Source organism: Halichoeres trimaculatus, unplaced genomic scaffold (genome assembly GCF_033239565.1).
Source record: "Halichoeres trimaculatus isolate MK-OKI-2021-1 unplaced genomic scaffold, fHalTri1.1 fHalTri1_scaffold_1, whole genome shotgun sequence".
Lineage (NCBI taxonomy): Eukaryota > Metazoa > Chordata > Actinopteri > Labriformes > Labridae > Halichoeres > Halichoeres trimaculatus.
The window spans coordinates 21,486,435-21,505,899 of record NW_027437179.1 but is presented as its reverse complement, the minus strand read 5'-3'; the positions used below and the strand labels follow the sequence as shown (position 1 = coordinate 21,505,899).

Here is a 19,465-nt window from a genome sequence, read left to right as displayed (position 1 = left end):
TTGATGTCACGTTTCAAACAGTAACACTATGTAACTGTACTGATAAATACCTTACCTCAGCGTGTTGTTACAGTAAAAAGTTGTCTTTAACAAAAAAAAAATGTTTCAGTCCCATCTACATTTAATTCCACAACACACACGCCTCGCTCAAAGTAATTTACGACAGTGTGTGTAAGATTCCAGGCCAGAAGGTGGCGAGGGAGTGCAGTTAAAAACAGATCCTCCTCATAGCATCTTTAAGTACACACTCTGCTCAGATTTTCTTCAGGACTTGAATTTAACATGAGAGAGGCTGGACTGTATAATACATGGATGGGTTCTCCATGACATCAGCCATCTGTTCCTGCTTCTGCAGAGTTTTGAAGCCTGCGGTCAGTGGCAGCCATATAGTAAATGTGAAACTCAACTGACTTCACTACTGTGAGGTTGAGGGACAGGCTTTCAGGCTCCTCACTGACAGCTACAGGCTGCCTGTCTGTCAGTCAGGTTAGCTGTGCCTCTGACTGGGCAAACTTTGAATCGTAATATCTTTTAAACTTAGAAAAATACTTTTAAAAAAGTCACCTGTGTGCCAATAAAGGAACGAGCCTTTTGGATTCAAGTCACCTGTGTGCCAGGTTTCAAATATGACTTTTTTTTTTTTTTTTGCATTTTTAATTGATGTATTCCTACACTCCACAACCCCTTAAGCCAGTCTCAAGTGGACACTCAACAGAAAGCAGTTTCTACTACTTCCACAGTAGTTTAGTAGCTCAAACCATGAAATGACTTTCAGGGACAGGGGTGGATGTTTTTTTGAGGTTTTGATATATTAGAGAACTTGCTTTGACTTGAAAAAGTATTACAGATCATGACCAAATCAGTGTTTGAAGGTCTGCTCTTCTTTATATGAAGCAGTCAATCATACAAGATGTGGACTGTAACCAATGATATTTAGGGATACGATGATGACTGGGTCTGCCCACTTTCTGCAAAAAAAGGTGAAAGTTTTGTATGCAATGTTAGCTGCTAAGGAAAAGAATGAGCTGAAGTAACACACTCACAGCCACAAATGTGTCTGCCAGTTAATCTCGGGCATTTGGTTTGTCATGTAAAACTAGGATGCAAAAATGCCAAATTTCACAAGATATCACGTACCTAATAAATCTGATTAAACAGCAGTTCACTGCAGGAAGAGGAGTATGGCTGTGTTTCACCTGCAAATAAACAGGCTTCCTGATGGAGTGTACAATTAAACTGAGATGATTGTTTGGGTATTAGTCTCTCAAACTGGCTCAATTCACAACCCCATCTGCAGAGAACAGTAGCCTAGCTTGTTGTTTCTCATTGAAAGAGCAGAGCTGATGGGCATTGCTGTGGATCATACAATTACCGTTGGCATGTAATACATATTCATATTCATACTACCTCCCTTCAAAAATGACTAAAATTATCCCTAGAGGTTCCACCAGCACTGCATGCAAGTAACTTGCAACTCGCTCATCATCTCAAATGTACCTGATCTAAACAGTGTTTTTGACAAACCATACTATCGTCAGACCCACCCCAATGAACTTATCATGTTTCAGCTTAAAAGCAGTACCCTGTGTCTGCTTGAATGCCTCTCACCACAAAACAGCTCTCATGATTTGGTCAAATTGGACTCTTGTTGAGGTGAAGTGCATTGTTTCTGCTTATCAGCTTCATCAGATGCACAGTGAGAAGATTTCCTGTCAGCTCCAAAACTAGAGGCCACATACCTGCAGCAAGCTGGGCTCATTAGCTGAAGCAGATATGCCCCCTAATTTTAGTCACCGCACACTCAAATTAGCATCACCATGTCAGGCATGACGCAATTTTTGGAATACACCACCAGAATCATGACATTTATGATAAGGTGCAACATGTACAGACAAATGTGTTGAATTCTTTGGGATCAGCCATAAAATATAAGTATCCAATCCCCCGTGTTCCTAGCTGTCCCTGGCATGTCGTTTAAAATAAATTAGATCATTGTATTTGATGAGGGTTCATCACTTTCAGTGGATGGGGTCCCATTGAGGATGGAAAAGGCTCATCTTTCTAATAACCAGGTGATAGTAGCTGTCCGCAGCTGTGACTCACTTTCCTCAATAGCTCTGACTGAGAGCTATTAAGCTCCCATTACTCCATCACATATGCCGAGGACAGATGCTTCTAATGCTGCACAATGGGTGCAAGTCATGCTGCTTAATGGCTGCTCGTGCACCTGCCTTGTTTACCAGAAGGTTTTGAGGCTTAGAGTTTAGTGTGTTGGATTTTCAAATGAGTTTTTTTCATAGAGCAGGGTGGGCTTGTCTAAATTTGACTTTGAAAACTAACATTAATTTGAAGATAAAAATTCTGAGTGCATTTTAAACACCACTCTCCAACTCCACTCTTCTCCAGCCCCTTAAAACAGATACACATGAAATCATTGCCAGTATTTGTCAGCAAGGATCTAAAATGTAAGGCTGATGTGAGCTCTTGTGCATCTTCAAACATCAAACAGGTCCTTTTGTGCTGATGACGTGTCAGTCTCTTCTAAAGATTGCGTTTATTTGTGGCGAGCTCTGTGATGTGTTTTGCCAATGGAGATGTGGCCTCTTAACTGAGTTTGGTTTGTCAGGAGCTCACAATGAAAAGCTAGATGAATCTAATTACACCATGAAATGATAAGACTCATGAGAGACTGGTGGATATCCCTCAGCCTGGAATAATTTTGATAAAATGCTAATCAAGGGGCTGAGACAAGGAAAGATACAGACTCCAGTCAGATGTTTTGTAATGGCTTATTCAATTAGAAGTACAATTAAGGTAACTCGTGTCTCCATGCAAGCAGACCAAGCAATTATGTTTACTAACCGATTCTTCATCTGAGGGAGGCTTAAGGAATAAAGTTGCTTGTTTGAGTGTGTCTGACAAGTAAAATAAGAAGTTTTATGAGAATTATTGTTGTTGAAATTAGCTAAAAATGAAGCCTCTATTTAACTTACCCATCAGACTCATCAAAAACAAAAGAACAAATGCTATTTCGTGGAGCTATTAACCAAGAAAGGCACACTAGCCACATTGAATGTCAAGCCCTGGTTGTAGTCAAGTGGGCTTTGGGATTGGTTATGCATTGAATGTAGTCCATAAGCACTTTTGGTACAAATACACAGGACATGAACACTGGACTTTTAAGGTTTTGTTATGTAACCTGACCCTCCACCCTAACTGCTTGGCAGGCGGTCTATCCAAACCACTGATAACTTGGAGAAAAGGCCATGGTACTTATTTTTAGTTATTTTGACACAAAGCAATGTTGAGTTTGTTTGAGAGGCACTCCATTTCCACAGTCCTTCACTGACAAATCTGACTTCATCTTCCTGTGACTCCTTTCTACTCTCTCCAGTCAGCAGGCGAGCCTTTCAACCAGAGAGCACAGATCAAAAGCTGTGTTTCAGCCTCACAGCCACCAAAGCCAGCATGACAGTGTACCATCATCAACCCGCATGGAGAGCGCTCCCCTTTTTCCTTTGGACCGAACATCTCTGATGCTTAGCCGGCGTATACCGCAGCCTCAACGAGCCTTGTTTCTTATCCAAGGATAATTTCTTCCTTAGGTGTATGAGGGCTGAAAGTTTCAAGCTTGTGTGTGGAGGGAAGAATTTGACGGCTGAAGGAATGAGACAGTTAACTCTCAGCCGCAGAGCTGGCAGAGCTGATTATAGTCATTCCTGTGTTAAGACGCTGACAACTGAACAGTGCTGCTGTCAGGGCTGGAGGGGATTATTGGATGTTGGATGACGGATAAAAATCAGCCTCTTTATAGTATCATGGTAATGAGAAAAGAATAAAATTTGGATTTAATAGAAAAGGTGATGAAATTTTCTTTTTATTCTAATGAAAAAAGCAGGTAAAGAAAAATATAGCTTGAAAGTGGGATGCAAGCCCTTGACGTGCACACATTCATAACCTTTCTGCAGCCTACAGTCCACTGTATTGATTCACTGAAAGCATTAGTCACTGTCTGTCCATCAGTGTATAACAGCTACACAAAAGAAGGTGTTTAAAATGGCAAGTAGTCGCATTTAAAGGTGAAAGATAGTGAATGGAACTCAGAAATTATGGTTGATGTCCTCGGTGTACTCAAGCGAAGCCTCACTGAGTATGAGAATTGTTTGGCCCCGCTGGGTAAAGGGGAGAGGGAGCGTTTTGTTGCAAAGACATTCAAGTATCTCTTGTTTGGAAACTGCACCAGACAAACAGGCACACAATAAGCTCTCTGAATATCAGTGCTAAAGACAGAATAAAGCTGTTGTTGTAAGCAGAAACAGCATCAATAATGCATATTTAATCATCTCTGCGTCAAAGCTTCATAGAGCCTTTTAAATGTCTCCCAAATGAGCTGCTTGCTGTTTTAAAGCAAGTCTTAAAACATCCACAAGTGACCACACAGCTGTCTATTCGTTATGTGCAAAACAGTAGAGGTGGAAGAGAAAAGGTTGTGAGCTGCTATCGCCAGGTTTTGTGTAATGGCCCTCAGGGGGCTGCAGGACTGTGCAGGAGATGGTTGGAATCAGAGAAAGGCAGACCAGCAGAGTCATCAGTATTGCAGGTGTTCGAGTGGACTGCTCTGTGGCGACACTCCAGTTTAATAACAGCTCAAACAGAGTGCACCTCGAGGAAGGAAAAGGGACAAGATTCATGTGGCCTCAACCAGAAAAATAATTCAACATGTGAAATCCACATTCAAAATTGAATGCATAAATTACACTCAGATGTGTTTCTAGCTGTGTGTGTGTGTGTGTGTGTGTGTGTGTGTGTGTGTGTGTGTGTGTGTGTGTGTGTGTGTGTGTGTGTGTGTGTGTGTGTGTGTGTGTGTGTGTGTGTGACTTAGCCAGATAGAGGTGGCGGTTGTGTTGCACTCTATGGTTGTGCAAAGCTCCAAGTCAATGTGAAATGTCTATATCATTTTGTCAATACGGATGCCATTATCAATTCTGCTCATCAATCTGATTCTTTATCGATTCCATTATCAATTCCTGTTGTGAAGTTTCTTGGTACAAAAAGTAGCTTTATAGATTTTCTGTTTCAACAACATTTAATTAAGTTTATACTGTAAGTGAATGAAATGTAATTGGTCCCTGAGTCTGGATATTTCTGGGCATAATTATACAGAAACAGGTAAAAATTGCACACAGTGTGATGTTGATGTACTGTGTTGTAATATATGAATAATTCAAGTGGGCCATCTAGTGTCTCAAAGTGGTTATAGCAGTGGTTTAAGTTGTTTGGAAGCTTTCTGTAGCTATGGAGTCAGCAATGAGCCTTTCAATTGCCTGTTAGCTCTTGACATTTGGAATTCTCAGTATTTTTTACAAAGAGTTGATGTGATATGTTTCTGTGATGAAAGTTGAAATTCTATTCTGAAGCTGAAGTTATACTGATCAGTGTTTCCCATTAATTAATGCGGCCCGCCACAGTCTCATTTGGCCCCGCCACAGTCTCATATGGAGACAAAAATACGATCCGTCACTCTGTCAGACCATTACACAGCTGTACTTTCCTACCGCACGTAAACAAGCGAGAACAAGAGTGCGCGCGCACTGGTCACACTCATAGACGTCGCTCTTTACCTGTTAGGTTTGGCGCGAACCAGATTCCAGCGACGTTAGAGCGGGGCGTCTGACTCTGAGGTACGTGTAACTTCTTTTTTGGACATAAGCGGCCATGCTAACTGCGGCCGTGGGCACAGTATCTCACTGCGCTGTCTGCCTCCCTTCTTGGGAAGAGGAACGGCTGCACCGCGCACATCTCGGTTCCAGAGTTTCATTATCACTGCGCATCCAGAGTCAGTGCAGGCACACAGTACAATCACCTGTACAATACCAACGAGCTGACACGGCTTATTATTTCATATTCTCCTCTCCTCTGGGGCCTCATTTATTAAAGTGAGTAAAAGTCCTCTTAAGTTTCACTAACGACGAAAAGGCAGAACGTGCATACGACCAACACTCTTTTTAGATCTATCAAACTCTGCATACACACGGCTGCACGCTGTTCTCCGTGATAAATCACACTGCACCGAGAAAAGTGTGAATGTGGTGGGCACGCCTCCTTTCCCGTCTTCAGCGCGCCCGAATTTTACCATATATGGTCAATGCAAATCAGTACGTGCATATTAAGTAGCCATGTGCTACTGCGATTTTTGTTGTGAAGTCAGCGTAAGACGGTGAACACAACAGATGGAGAGAGCATGGAAGAAGATGAATTTCTCTCAAAGTCAGATACACAGCAATATCAGGAAATATCAGTCAGAAAATGATCTCTAATGATTTAGGCTACAGTTTGTGATGAAGTGGGCCTCAGCAAATTTAGGCATCTTTATTTATTTAGACTATTTTCTGCAGTCACTGTAGAAAAAAAAACAGAATGAAAACACAACACTCCCAAATCCAGATAAGGGAGCAGAGAGAAGAAGAATCGTAATCTGACCCTTTATCCCAAAAAATATTTTTTTAAGATGTTAAAACATTATAAAGGGTTTCCACTTTGCTTCCCTTTCACCTACTCACATCCTCGTGCTCTCTTTTCTCTCATCAGCTTCAAACACACACCTCGTTAACTCAGGTGAGAGAATAACAGTAGGCTACAGTCTCAGTAGCCTGATCACAGATCACGGGAAATAGTGTAAATAATCTGTTGTTGAAATGTTGTTCAGTAAATTGTTCAAAATATTGTGAGAGAGTGAGTTTTTGGTTTTGTTTCTGAATCAAATTTAAAATATTTCTGATATGCCTTTGTAAGTTCTTATTTATCAGCGTACGTTCATGTCCATGATCCCAAACTGCACTTACTGTAAGGGCGATACATCGCGCTTTAAAACGTACACACACATTAAAACCGCCGAGGGTCAGAGACTCCCCCACCACAGTCTCCTAAAATCCTGTGGGAAACACTGCTGATGTATGCTAACTGCTAGCATATCAATGCAGTTTCCCATATACGTCAGCATCAAGCTTGCGATACTTTATTTTGGTAAATAAGGTGATTTATAACATCTTGAATGTACTGAAAATGAATCCCCTGAGAGAGAGTAATGTACATTTCTTTATGAAGTCAGTTCTTCAGTAAAACTTCAAGCTGAAAATCCTGAATCAAATCAGAGTTTTCTTGGGAAACGTTATCTAACTGCTAAGCTAAGATCGCTGCAGCAGACTAGTCGAGGTAAGGCCCGGCGTTCATCTAGACTTGTTCATCCAGTCTCTTTCTTTGATCTATTTCTTTTTCTTTCTGGACCAAATTCTCCTGCTAGTGTTTAAAACAGCTGAACTGGAATAACACCCAATATAAATATATTAATAATGCACTGGAAATTGTGCTTCAGAGCAATGTGTTAATTCCCAGTACCTTTACTTTGAAGTTTTCAAGTTGGAATTATTCCATTGAATGCCAAACCCTTCCTTCAGTCACCATGGTCACATCATGCCCAGCAACATATTTAAGCAACGTATTGTCCTATGTCATCTAAATTATCTCTCTAGTAATTTTTTTCAAGTCTTTCAGGAAACACCATAAATTGATCCCTAAGGAGTCCCAAGGAGTTGATTCAGGCAAAAAAGTAATTTTTGTCAAAAAATGACTTTTACAATTATTTTAAGAGGGTGACTATTTGATAATTATGTAACAAACAAAATATCAAAGCACTTTCAAGACTTCATTAACTCTAGAGGCTCACCTTGTTTGTTTGATGATGTGTCGTACTAATAAAGCTCATAACAACACACCAGTTTCAGATAAATTTGGTGATGCAGTTCCTGTTAGGGCACTGGCCATCCAACCATGCTGTACTTGAGCATAATTGCCATTGACATTAAAAGATGTGAGGGCGCTGCTCCTCACTGGGCTGGGATCTAAAGTGTTGTTATGTTCAAGTTTCCTTTAATTACAAACAGATGTTTGATAACCTGTCCTGTTTCAAATTGAAAATATGTTGAAAATTTAAGTTTTGAACAGCTAAACTCAATTTTAGTGCAGATTAACAAAGTGTCACCTCGTTGCAATGGTTGCTTTCCTCTAGCACTTGGATTAATTTTAAAACATCATTGTCCCTCCAACTGTAGCGCTTGCACTCACGTTTCATGGAGAAGTTGCATCATGAATGATTGAGACCCAGCTGCAGCTGCTGTGTGCTGCTGATGATAAAACAAAATCAACTTATTGGAGTTGAATTCTAACATTTCTATTACCTCATCTGTAGATTTCTGTTTCATAACACATCAGCCTCATTTCAATTTCTATATAAATTAATTCTCCTGTTCTCTAGTCACAGTTCAATGACGAGCATGCCTACACCCATATGTTACTCATCTCTGTCTGTCTTTGTTTATCTCCTCCTCTGCATCCGTGCCATTCCTCTCTGTTCTCTCCCCCTCTCTCTACACCTAATTCTCCATCTAAAGTCAGTAAGACATCAGGCAGTGTGCCCAATCTGTTGTGCCACAAAATTACTGGCAGCAGTGTATGTGCGTGGGGCATGGAGAGGTTTACCCCCTTTGGAGTATTTTTGGAGTCATCTGCAAGAAAATGATGGTGCAGGTTGCAAAGCTGGCCTCTTGTTTTATCCCACCCCTACAAATGTTTTATAAGCTTGGATGGTTTTAGCCTTGCAGTACATTTACAGTCCATTTTCACACTTAAACCGAGGGAGAGACAGATGTGATGTGAAAGAATGAGGGAAATCTAAGTGATGATAAGTCGTGGTGCTAGATCTCCCAAGGGCTTCTGCATACTGTGTCAGACACTTTCGTATCTGTCCCAGATCTGTACAGAAACCTATCAGATGCTGAAAAATTGGCTTCCCATAAGTGCTAATCTGCATGCAAATGCAGACCATTCAGACAGTTAGCACGGAAGTGTAATCTTTACAACATATGCAACTGCTGCCCTACAAAACTGCCCTGCTGTTTGAGAGTGGCTCATTCACCACAGATATACTTGTAGAAACATAAAAGACCACAAGAAACCAGTTAGAGTAAGATTCAGAGGCAACACCCATCTTAACCTGGTTCAAGATCTTAGATCAAGTGTTGCTATCGAGAAATGAACAATCCATTGAGGTTTAATTGGCTCTTTGTGCTTTGAGGTGAGTCGATGTGACCTCTGACCCTGTGCTTGTCAGCTTCCCCTTTCCTGACCTCTATTTGTTGTCCATCAATCAACCCCCTTACATACAGTCACAGACAAAGGTAAAGGTAATTGCATTCACTACTACGCTTTCACAACATGTAATTCAAGTCCTGTGTTTTTTTAACATCTTCCAATTAATCATTATTAACTGGTCCAACATAAGGCTCATGCTACCAGTTAATAATTGCTAAAGGTTTAGCAGGAAAGGAGAAAAATCTTTTGCAGTAGCTGATGGGTATGTGACTAAAAGCCTTGTTAACCTTTGATTTAAGTCTTTACTGCAGGGCCATCCATTACTGAATGTGTGCTTCTGAGGTATTACTTATTGCATCTGAGTTTCAAAGCAGCTGCTTTACAGAAAAACTGAAACCCACAAGTCTGTTAGAGTACACTAACCTCTAGTTTAAAGGCATATTAAGATTTCTCTAAGACTCTTTTCTCCATCTGCTTTACATTCACTTCCATAACAACTTGCCTTTGTACCCCGGGGGTCGCTGGTTCAAGTCCCAGCATAGACCAAGATTGGGAATTGGGCTGATAGCTGGAGAGGTGTTAGCATAATATCCTGAGCACTGTCAAGGTGCCCTTGAACAAGGCACTATACCCAGTAACTGCTCAGGATTGTACATTGTTTCAACAAAAGCGTCCGCTAAGTAAAAGTGTAAACTGTGAAAGTGTAAAAAGCTTGAGCCTCTTTTTAACAAATATTAATCATATTTTTTCCAACTTGACTCAAAAATGTCCAACACATGAAACGATGTCCACTAGGAGGCAGTATGAGGATATCATGATCACTGTGTTGCATCCAAGGGGCAACATCCGGTTGAGAAAATTGAAGTGCTAAAATTAGCTGTTCATTGAGAATTTGCTTAAGACTGACTGAAGAAAGACCAGAAACCACATATACACCAAGCCAATAAGAATTTAAAAAATGACTTTTACGGCATTAAAATGCATATTCACAGCCTGGTTAAAAAAAACAGCTTTGGTACATACTTTATAAAGAGAGTATTTTTTTCTAACTCAGCAGTCTAGAAAATATAAGGATCATGTGTTTGTCCAATTAGACGCTCAGCTCAGCTCACGTGACTGACGGCGCCCTACAGTTGTTAGAAAGGAAACTCAAAGTCTGTTTCATATTCAATATGGCCCCATCCACAGATTGGCTTCGTTTCACTGTATTAGAAACAGATTGGTGATGTCACAAAGACGATGTCCATATGTTGCGTCTGCCTGACATGCTAGTTTTGTATTTGAAGAGGAAACAAAGCTAAATTTTAAACAAGAAGAGCTTCTTGTGTCCTTGTAGAAGTAAACAAGCTCTGAAAAAAATAGCATTTTCTCGAGTGGCTTAAGGTCTCAAATTTGCAGGGCACCTATCTGAACAGGTAGAGCACAGTTCAGGAGTTGGTTTCGTCTAAGCACAGAGTTCCAGATGAAGGAGTTACAGCATATCAACACTGCACCTTGGTAAACAGGTTAAAAGCTGTTTTTATTTGGCAAAAATATTCTTTCATCCAAATGATAAGAGGATTCTGAGAGGATAAAAGAAATGCCTTTAGGTATCTTGTGAATACTGTTCATTTTTCTTCTGGGTTGTTCAAAGATCACTGTGTACTCATTTTTCAGAAAAACCTGGGCTGAACTCAGTGACTCAGGTTTAATGATAATGCATTAGAGAGACGAACTGCAACTGTGAGAAGAAATTATCAGTTTTACTTGAAAATTGTAGTTGCGTATATATTACGTGGCTTCTCTCGTTTCCATGCAGGCCAGAGCACAAATACACAGCTTCCAGTAATGCCAGGTGAGCTCATTGCTTATCAATATCACCGTGAACAGCTGCTACTTCTCCATTGACTGACCCCCTCTTTAATACACAATCCAGACAGTCCCAGCTGACTGTGGAGGCTGGTAAGAGGCTATGAGCCATATTAGACACATAAGTACTTCTTTACGACGTTTGAATCGACTGCATGGCCACATAGTGCAGCAGGGATTGAACAGCAGGCATTGACCTGCTTGTGCATGACTACAGAGGAACTGAACAAAGGCCGGATCAGGGAACTGTGGTTTTGCTCTGTGGCTACAGGATTTACACCTCTGCTCTCCACATGCTGGTTCTACCCCAACCAGACCATCACTGACAAGGACGTTAGAGTATCTGAAAAGTATCTTTTCAAGCCATGGGGTCAAATGACCAAAAGCAAATGATAAAGGCCATCGGACAGACATTCATTACCCTGCATAAACACTTAAGTACGGATAAAAATTACCTGGAAATAGTAACTGTGGCAAAGCATAGGGCAGAAAGTTACAAGATTACCTAAACTACTGCATATAGTGAAAAGAAGATGATGGACAATGCAATTGCTTCCAAAAAGGAAGCCAAAATACCAATTCCTTAACTGATTGGCTGCAGTATAGGAAGTGATGTCATATACCGCAGGTATATTAACTGGATTAGCAGAGAAGAGGAGGAAGAGGCGAAGAGGACCACAAACTAACACTAGAGTTATTGAACTTTCCATGACTATGACTGTGTCATCAAACTTTCACCAGAATCTTTTGGGCTGCAGACAAAGCAAAACAGGGGGATCCATAAATCAGAGATTAGAAAGGGTGGCATGAAGGCAAATTGCATCAACCAAATACCTTCACTCTATAATACATCACAATGAAATATGTCAGAACTCACTAGGTATTTGGCTTTCTCAGATTGGGGCACATGTTCACATTATTAAGTAAACAGTAATAGGTCTGTATGGTGTCCGTTATTTGCCAGCTTATTCAATAGTTTAATATTTTGATCCTTTTTGAGATTCTACATTTACTGTGGTGGCTGACCAGGGCTTTATTTCACACTGTGAGGTCACAGACTTGTTATTAGCTGGCGGGGATTTTTGGTGTACTGTACTAGGAAAAAGTGAACAACAATCCTGAATCCCTCCTGAAGTACAAAAATATCCATATGATAACACTGGGTTTTCACTCAGAAAGAGCTTGCACCCTATCTTAATAGAAAGATATTTGTGCACTGAGCAACACTGAAAGATACATTTTTAAATATATTTTGAACCAAATTGTCCAAAAAGGGGTACTGACAATAAAAGCACTTTTAAATCTTGAGTTTGTTGGCTGAATGAGCTAAAGAACATTTTGCACAAAGCAAGTAATATACATGTATAACTCCATGAGATCACACCTCTATTTATGCAGATCTTAAAGCGGACTTGCTGAATTGCTGGGACCTTATGAGGCTGACTCATTTTTGGAGCCAGCTCCAAGTGGTCTGGTGAAGAACTGCAGTTTTTGTCACTTCCGTTAAACTTTTCTTTCTCAACCTCAAAGGTTCTGCCATAAAATACTCGAGTGTTCTCCTCCTGAACCAATTCCTATCATTGCCCCCCTAACCAACAGCTCCTCACCAACCCCTCTATGTTTATCAGCAGTCATGGTAATAATACCTTGTAAAAGCAGGGGATGTAGCCTGTAATAAGGGGTATTAACCCAGAGCGAATAGCTATCATCATGGTTTAGAGATTTTAGAGAGTGCATGTACGTGATGACAAAGAGAGAGCAGGAAAGAAGACCCACCAGGGGGCTGTTCTGTTCAATACAAATCTGACTCACACAACATCTGTACAAAGGATTTAGAGGATTTGAGAGGCCTTGAAGAGCTACTGGAAGAGTTGAGTGTACAGAAAGATTAAACTGTTGCTTCAGGAGGGCTTTAAACAGTGCCTCACCATCAAAATTTGTATTTTAACACCACAGGAATGACAGATAACTGGGAAACTGGACCCATTACAAACCCCAATCTGTCTTCAAATATCATCAAAAGTTGCAGTCAGTCCATGACAGTAAATCCGTCCCCCAATCAGAAAGCTTATTCAGAAAACATTATGTATTTTGCAATGATTACATCAGACTCATGGCAATAAAAGTTCAAATCTTGCATGCATCGATTTTTGCTTACCAAGATGAATTCTCAGGCTTTTTAAGTTTGTTTTTGCAAAAACTCATACATAAACTCATACACACACACACACACACACACACACACACACACACACACACACACACACACACACACACACACACACACACACACACACACACACTAAATGCAGTGAAGCAGAAGGGAAAGCATAGGCCCCCCTCGTTCGATTAATGATTTCCTCTTCCCAAACTCCTCTTTGGTAGGAGGCTTCTGCATCACTTGCATCATCTCATTTTTCTAACACGGTGTGTGCTTACTCACACAAATGCACACTTTGTCAGAGATAACATTCACATAAATGCAGGACTCATCATTTACCTGAATGGTGCTTAATTGCCCATCAGTGTGGCATGTTCTCCGATGTTTTCACTGCTAAAAGCTGAGAACATACACAAATTTCAGACCCACACTTGTCCCCCTCTTTTTTATACTCAAATTGATTCCCTAACCATCTCTCAGCATTCCCCACTCACCACAATCAAGCTAACAGTTGTTCATTCAGCATATTGAAACACACTTGTCTCTTGCCAGGGTCTTTTTTTCTTTCCTTCTTTTTCTCCAAGCTGGGGGATGTGGCACCAAGCTTCTCTGAACGTCAGAAAGCCTATCAATAATGCACACACAGCTTGTTATAGCTCAAACTCACTCTGCTCCGATGGCTTACCAACCTAAAAAAACAGAATCAAAGAGCAGAAAGATGTCTCTGTGTGTGTGTGTGTGTGTGTGTGTGTGTGTGTGTGTGTGTGTGTGTGTGTGTGTGTGTGTGTGTGTGTGTGTGTGTGTGTGTGTGTGTGCGCCAGCACCTGATGTACTCTGTCTGAGAAGCAGAAGTGTAGAGCGCTTTGACTTAAAAACCTTTCTAATAGGAAGAGAAGTGACTGTTTCTTCTCAGTGAACAAACACTGTGGAGACATTCATTTGCTGGAGCAGTTTACTTGCCTGAAAAACATGAAAGCTTTGAGCTGAATTCTGGGGGAGAAATGCTTCTTGGATTGAGGTCAAGGACAGGTGTTCTGTGATGTGAACCATTCTTTATGACATGCACTCGGTAAGAATGTAAAAGGGGAGAGCAGAGAGGCTCCTACAGCTAACAGTGGTGACAGGAGAAACATTAAGCTCTTCTACTGAAAGTGTCTCATAGCAGCAGATGTGCCTGATGTGCTGTAAACTCTTCATCAACTACACCGTGCCACAAAAATCACAGTAAGTTTCTCTTCTTCAACACATTTGTGCCCACATCCGTGGACCAACCATAAAAATGCCTGAATTCAAGACTTGATATCAGATTTTAACCCACTTCTGTTGGTGGCACAGGTGGAAACACCTACAAAGACAGACGCTTTTTGAACGTTTTTATTACATAAACGCGCCAAATCTTTATCTAGAGGTACACACATTGAAAGAACTATCTTTTGCAAAATTCAACTGAAAGTGAACTCAAACCAGTCTGACTGAGCCCCCGCCCAAAACCTGCTGCGACAATACGTCCAACCTGAAAGTTGGATACTTTCTCTCTACTTGTCGTAAATCGCCCACCCTTCACTAACAAAACTCCCTCACACACGAAGGGTGGGGCCCCGTCCCAACTTTTTTAACGCGCGCTGTCCTCGCAGCAAACTTTCGCGTCCACTCACCTGCACGAGACGGTGATTTCCACTTTGGTGGCCGGGATGTTCCCTGTGATCGGGTCGAAGTCATATACCGATGACATGTCCTCGAGCTTGTCCAGAACGTCTCCCTCCATCAGCTCCATCGCCAGATCTCGGGGTGGCTCAGGTCTGATCCGAGAGCCGCACAACCTGGTCCTGACGGCGCGCGCCGAGTCTCCGGAGACTCCAGAGACCAGATCAGAGACCAGACGGCCTCCGGTGCGAACGGGTGAGGCAGCCACTTCACTGATGTTGAAGCTGAAGATGAGGGAGGACGGATGGATGGGGGAGGCACCTGGTTAACTGTCCATGGAGCGGAGATAAAGACAAGAGAAGAAAAAGCGGGACAGGATCTGAGGGGGACTGTTGCGCGTCACATGGAGAGGTAGACTCCTCTCCGCGCTTTGTCTTCAGTGTGAGCGCACGGCAGAGCGTGTGAAGAGAAGAAGCAGGATACTCTCTAACACACCCATCCTCCTCCCACACAGAAATACACTCAAGTGCTGGCAGCCCTGCCCGTGCCCCGCTGCTGCTGCCGCCGTCAGATCTGCAACAGCTTCTGCGCCTTTTATTGGCAGAATGTGCGCTGGTTCAATTGGGATTTTTTTTCTTTTCCTGCTTATATTTCAGGACTTTAATGAAGGTGGCAGAACAATGTTTAGTGAAATCTAATAAAAACCATTCGTTTAGAAGAGCTTAAAGCGCGAATTCCTTTACAGCTGTCATAAAGCTGGTGATGCGTCTTTTCTCCCTGAAGATCAAGAAATGCCTCTGAAGACGTGCTGGGGAATAATCTGCCTTACTTTTATCACGTAAGAAGTAATCTCCAGCACAGGTCTCAACTAATGAAAGGGGCTCTTGAGTGTTTACATCTTTGCGGAAAGCTTTTACGTCCATGGAATCACAGTGGGTTACATTAGACTGGCCTCTCATGTTGGGGAATTCAGCACCACAGTTACGGACAGCTGCTAAAAGATAAATAAGGTGGTGGTGGGAAGTGGTACTGAAGTGCTGACAAGTTCCTTAAAAATTCTGTATCCTGAATTAAAAAATAAATAATGACTGCACACTTAACCTGACACGTTCTACCCAAATGAACACGGAGTTGAGGATTAAAGTTCTCATTCTGCACTTTTCTGTTTCAGAGAGGGCATGACATTTGAAGAAGTGTGAGTTGCCAATTAAAATGTGTTCTTGCTGGCTGATTTAAAATCAATATTAATTATAGAGGAGGGAATTACATGGAGATTTAATGGCCGCCATCCATCATTAGCCTGTTGTATATGCAGCTAAGACCTGCCCTGTAAACCCTGCTGTAATAAATATGCTAAACTGGTGCTGACCCCCTGCCAAGAAATTGATGGCTTTGTCATTTTGGGATAACTACAGTTCCTAAACGCAGCCTGTGTGTAACTCTGTGTGTATGTCTCTCTGTGAGTGTGTTGTTTCTTTTCTGTTCAGCACAGTTCTTTCAACACTTTATGTCTCTCCATCTTTTTTTCATGCATCAACAAAGCTTTAACACTGAGTGTGAAAATATAAAATGCACATAAACACAAGTCATGAATAATCAAATAACCAGCTGCTTCTCACAGATTGCTGATTGCAGTGGGGAAAAACACACACCTTTGACCAACTCAGAAAGAGTTGTCACATTTTCTGTCAATATGGAAACAGAGGCATCACATTTCTGTCTGCCTCAGTGTGGGGTTTTTTTTGGCTCTCTATACCTTCAAACTTTTTCTGTCATGCACATCACACACACAATGACACACAGCTATAAACCCCTCTACCTCCTATCATAAATGGGTGCAGCAGCAAAAAAATCCTTCCTACACAGAAGCACCTCGTGTCTGGATTTTGGAAATCAATTTATACCGGCACAAGACGCTTTTGCCCACACAGCCCTCCAGCTCAGGATCAGGTCTACACACACATAAACACAATTACTAAACACATTGCTTCACACACCACCATGCACATCTAAAAATCACATTAGCCATGTCACTAAAGGACCCACAAACAGAGATAAAGACAAAAAATTCAGCATACACACCCCTTTTCCACCAGAGTGTTTCATGTCTTGTAGCTTTTTTGTTTAGTGTGGGTGAGCATATTATTGCTCATGTTGTAAGGAGGGAGTTACAAGAGAAGGATCACAGTCAGAGGACAAGGGGAAATGGAGGAAACAGAGAAGAAATACCTGAACAGCATCAAGTATGTCTTGATCAGTAGTAACCTTGGTATCACAAATCCATACAACCTGGGATTTTAGAAATGAAATTAAGTCCACACGTATACAGGTAAATGTTATTATCTCATATCAACAAGTTACAATTTGCAACAACAAAAGCACTTCAAAATGTGTAGCATTTATTGTAAGGAATACTGCACATAGAACCAGTGCCATTATGGCATAATTAATGCAGTAATTTAATACTGCTGACACAATGTGTTTATTGTATTTCAAGAACAAAGAACAATAACAGTGACATGAAATGAGTCTTTAAAAAAATTCATTGGTTATACAAATTGCAACTACTTTCTAGGAAACATAAAAATGCCATGTCCTCCTTTTAATGCCTTAAGAAGAAAGCACTGCATATTTTCCATAAATGCTACTTGCCATCCTGTTGCAGAGGACCAGGAGGGGGTCAATGCTTTTGTGCTGGTCACATTAATTACACCATAGATGTCCCCTCACTTCCCCCTCTGTCCTCTTCCCCCAGCTCCCTGCAGTTTCCTAAGCACTAATTACTGTGTTTATGCTCACTTGCGTCATGCTGTCCAAAAATATCGTCTTTCTGCAAGCAATTATGCAAAAAGAGACAAATGCCCTGTCAAACAAGTAAAGCTCCTTTCGGAAATAAAGATAAAAGGAGCAGAGACATTCGTTAACTGCTTCCATATCCAACCCCACTTGTCCTGGAAATATTTAAAAAAGAACAAATAAAATCATCTATAGTGAATAGAAAAAGACTTCACAAACCCAGGGCATGGTCAGCAAATACCAGTCTGAACAGGGATTAAAAACAATCTTCCACAGATGAGACATGAGATGAGTATGTCTAATATTTTGACTTTTGGCGGAAGTAGTGAGGTTGAATGCAGTGCAAGGGGCTGATATTTGCAGTTGATTTATACACTCATTGGCCACTTTATTGGCCACACCTGTCCAACTGCTCGTTAATGTATATTTCTAATCAGCCAATCACATGGCAGCAACTCAATTCATTTAGGCATGTATACATGGTCAAGATGATCTACAGCAGTTCAAACGAGCATCAGAATGGGGAAGAAAGGTGATTTAAGTGACTTTGAACGTGGTATGGTTGTTGGTACCAGACGGGCTGGTCTGAGTATTGCTGAAACTGCTGATCTACAGGGATTTTCACGCACAACCATCTCTAGGGTTTACAGAGAATGGTCCGTAAAAGAGAAAATACCCAGTGGGCGGCAGTTCTGTGGGCGAAAATGTCTTGTTGATGCCAGAGGTCAGAGGAGAATGGACAGACTGGTTTGAGCTGATAGAAAGGCAACAGTAACTCAAATAACCACTGGTTACAACCGAGGCATGCTGAACAGCACCTCTGAACGCACAACATGTCCAACCTTAAGGCAGATGGGCTGCAGCTAGTGCTGCACGATTTGGGGAAAAGGTGCGATTTGCGATTAGTTGGACAATATTGCGATTGTGCTTGCGATTTAATAAAAAAAGTTGTGTCATGATGAGTCTACAGACTTGCTTGGTTATCATGGAGAAAAATCTGAATTGCATGTGCTGACATTGTGATTGCGATTGCGATAACCTCTTTTGCGATTATGTAATTGCATGTGCTGACATTGCTATTGCGATTGCGATTGCGATAATCGTGCAGCCCTAGCTACAGCAGCAGAGGACCACACCGGGTGACCCTCCTGTCAGCTAAGAACAGGAAAATGAGGCTACAGCACAGGCTCACCAAAATTGGACAAAAGAAGATTGGGAAAACGTTGCCTGGGCTGATGAGTCTGGATTTCTGCTGAGACATTCGTATGGTAGGGTCAGAATTTGGGGCCAACAACATGAAAGCATAGATCCATCCTGCCTTGTATCAACGGTTCAGGCTGGTGGTGGTGGTGCAACGGTGTGGGGGATATTTTCTTGGCACACTTTTGGGCCCCTTGTTGTATTGTAGTATTGTTGCTGACCATGTCCATCCCTTTATGACCACAGTGTACCCATCTTCTGATGGCTACTTCCAGCAGGATAACGCGCCATGTCATAAAGCTCAAATAATCTCAGACTGGTTTCTTGAACATGACAATGAGTTCACTGTACTCAAATGGCCTCCACAGTCCCCAGATCTTAATACAATAGAGCACCTTTGGGGTGTGGTGGAACGGGAGATTCTCATCATGGATGTGCAGCCGACAAATATGCAGCAACTGTGTGATGCTATCATGTCAATATGGACCAAACTCTCTGAGGAATGTTTCCAGTACCTTGTTGAATCTATGCCACAAGGGATTAATGTAGCTCTGAAGGCAAAAGGGGGTCCAAACCGGTACTAGCAAAGTGTACCTAATTAAAGTCGCCGTTGAGTGTATGTGCAAATTTGAAAACATGTGCTTCTGTTAGGAACTCCCAGTTTCACCT

The 19,465-nt window shown here is 41.6% G+C and overlaps 1 protein-coding gene across 2 annotated transcripts in view; it reads right to left on the bottom strand.

Annotated features, from left to right (window-relative positions):
* The window catches only part of cpne5b (copine Vb), a 148,932-nt gene extending 133,596 nt beyond the window's left edge, over positions 1-15,336 (bottom strand). Inside the window, exon 1 of one of the 2 annotated variants that reach the window (XM_074670096.1) lies at positions 14,812-15,336. In XM_074670096.1, coding sequence (XP_074526197.1) covers positions 14,812-14,930 — 119 coding nt within the window. In that variant the 5' untranslated portion in view covers positions 14,931-15,336. The remainder of the gene's footprint in view (positions 1-14,811) is intronic. The other variant, XM_074670105.1, reaches the window with a different exon arrangement.
* Positions 15,337-19,465: the final 4,129 nt, after the last annotated feature.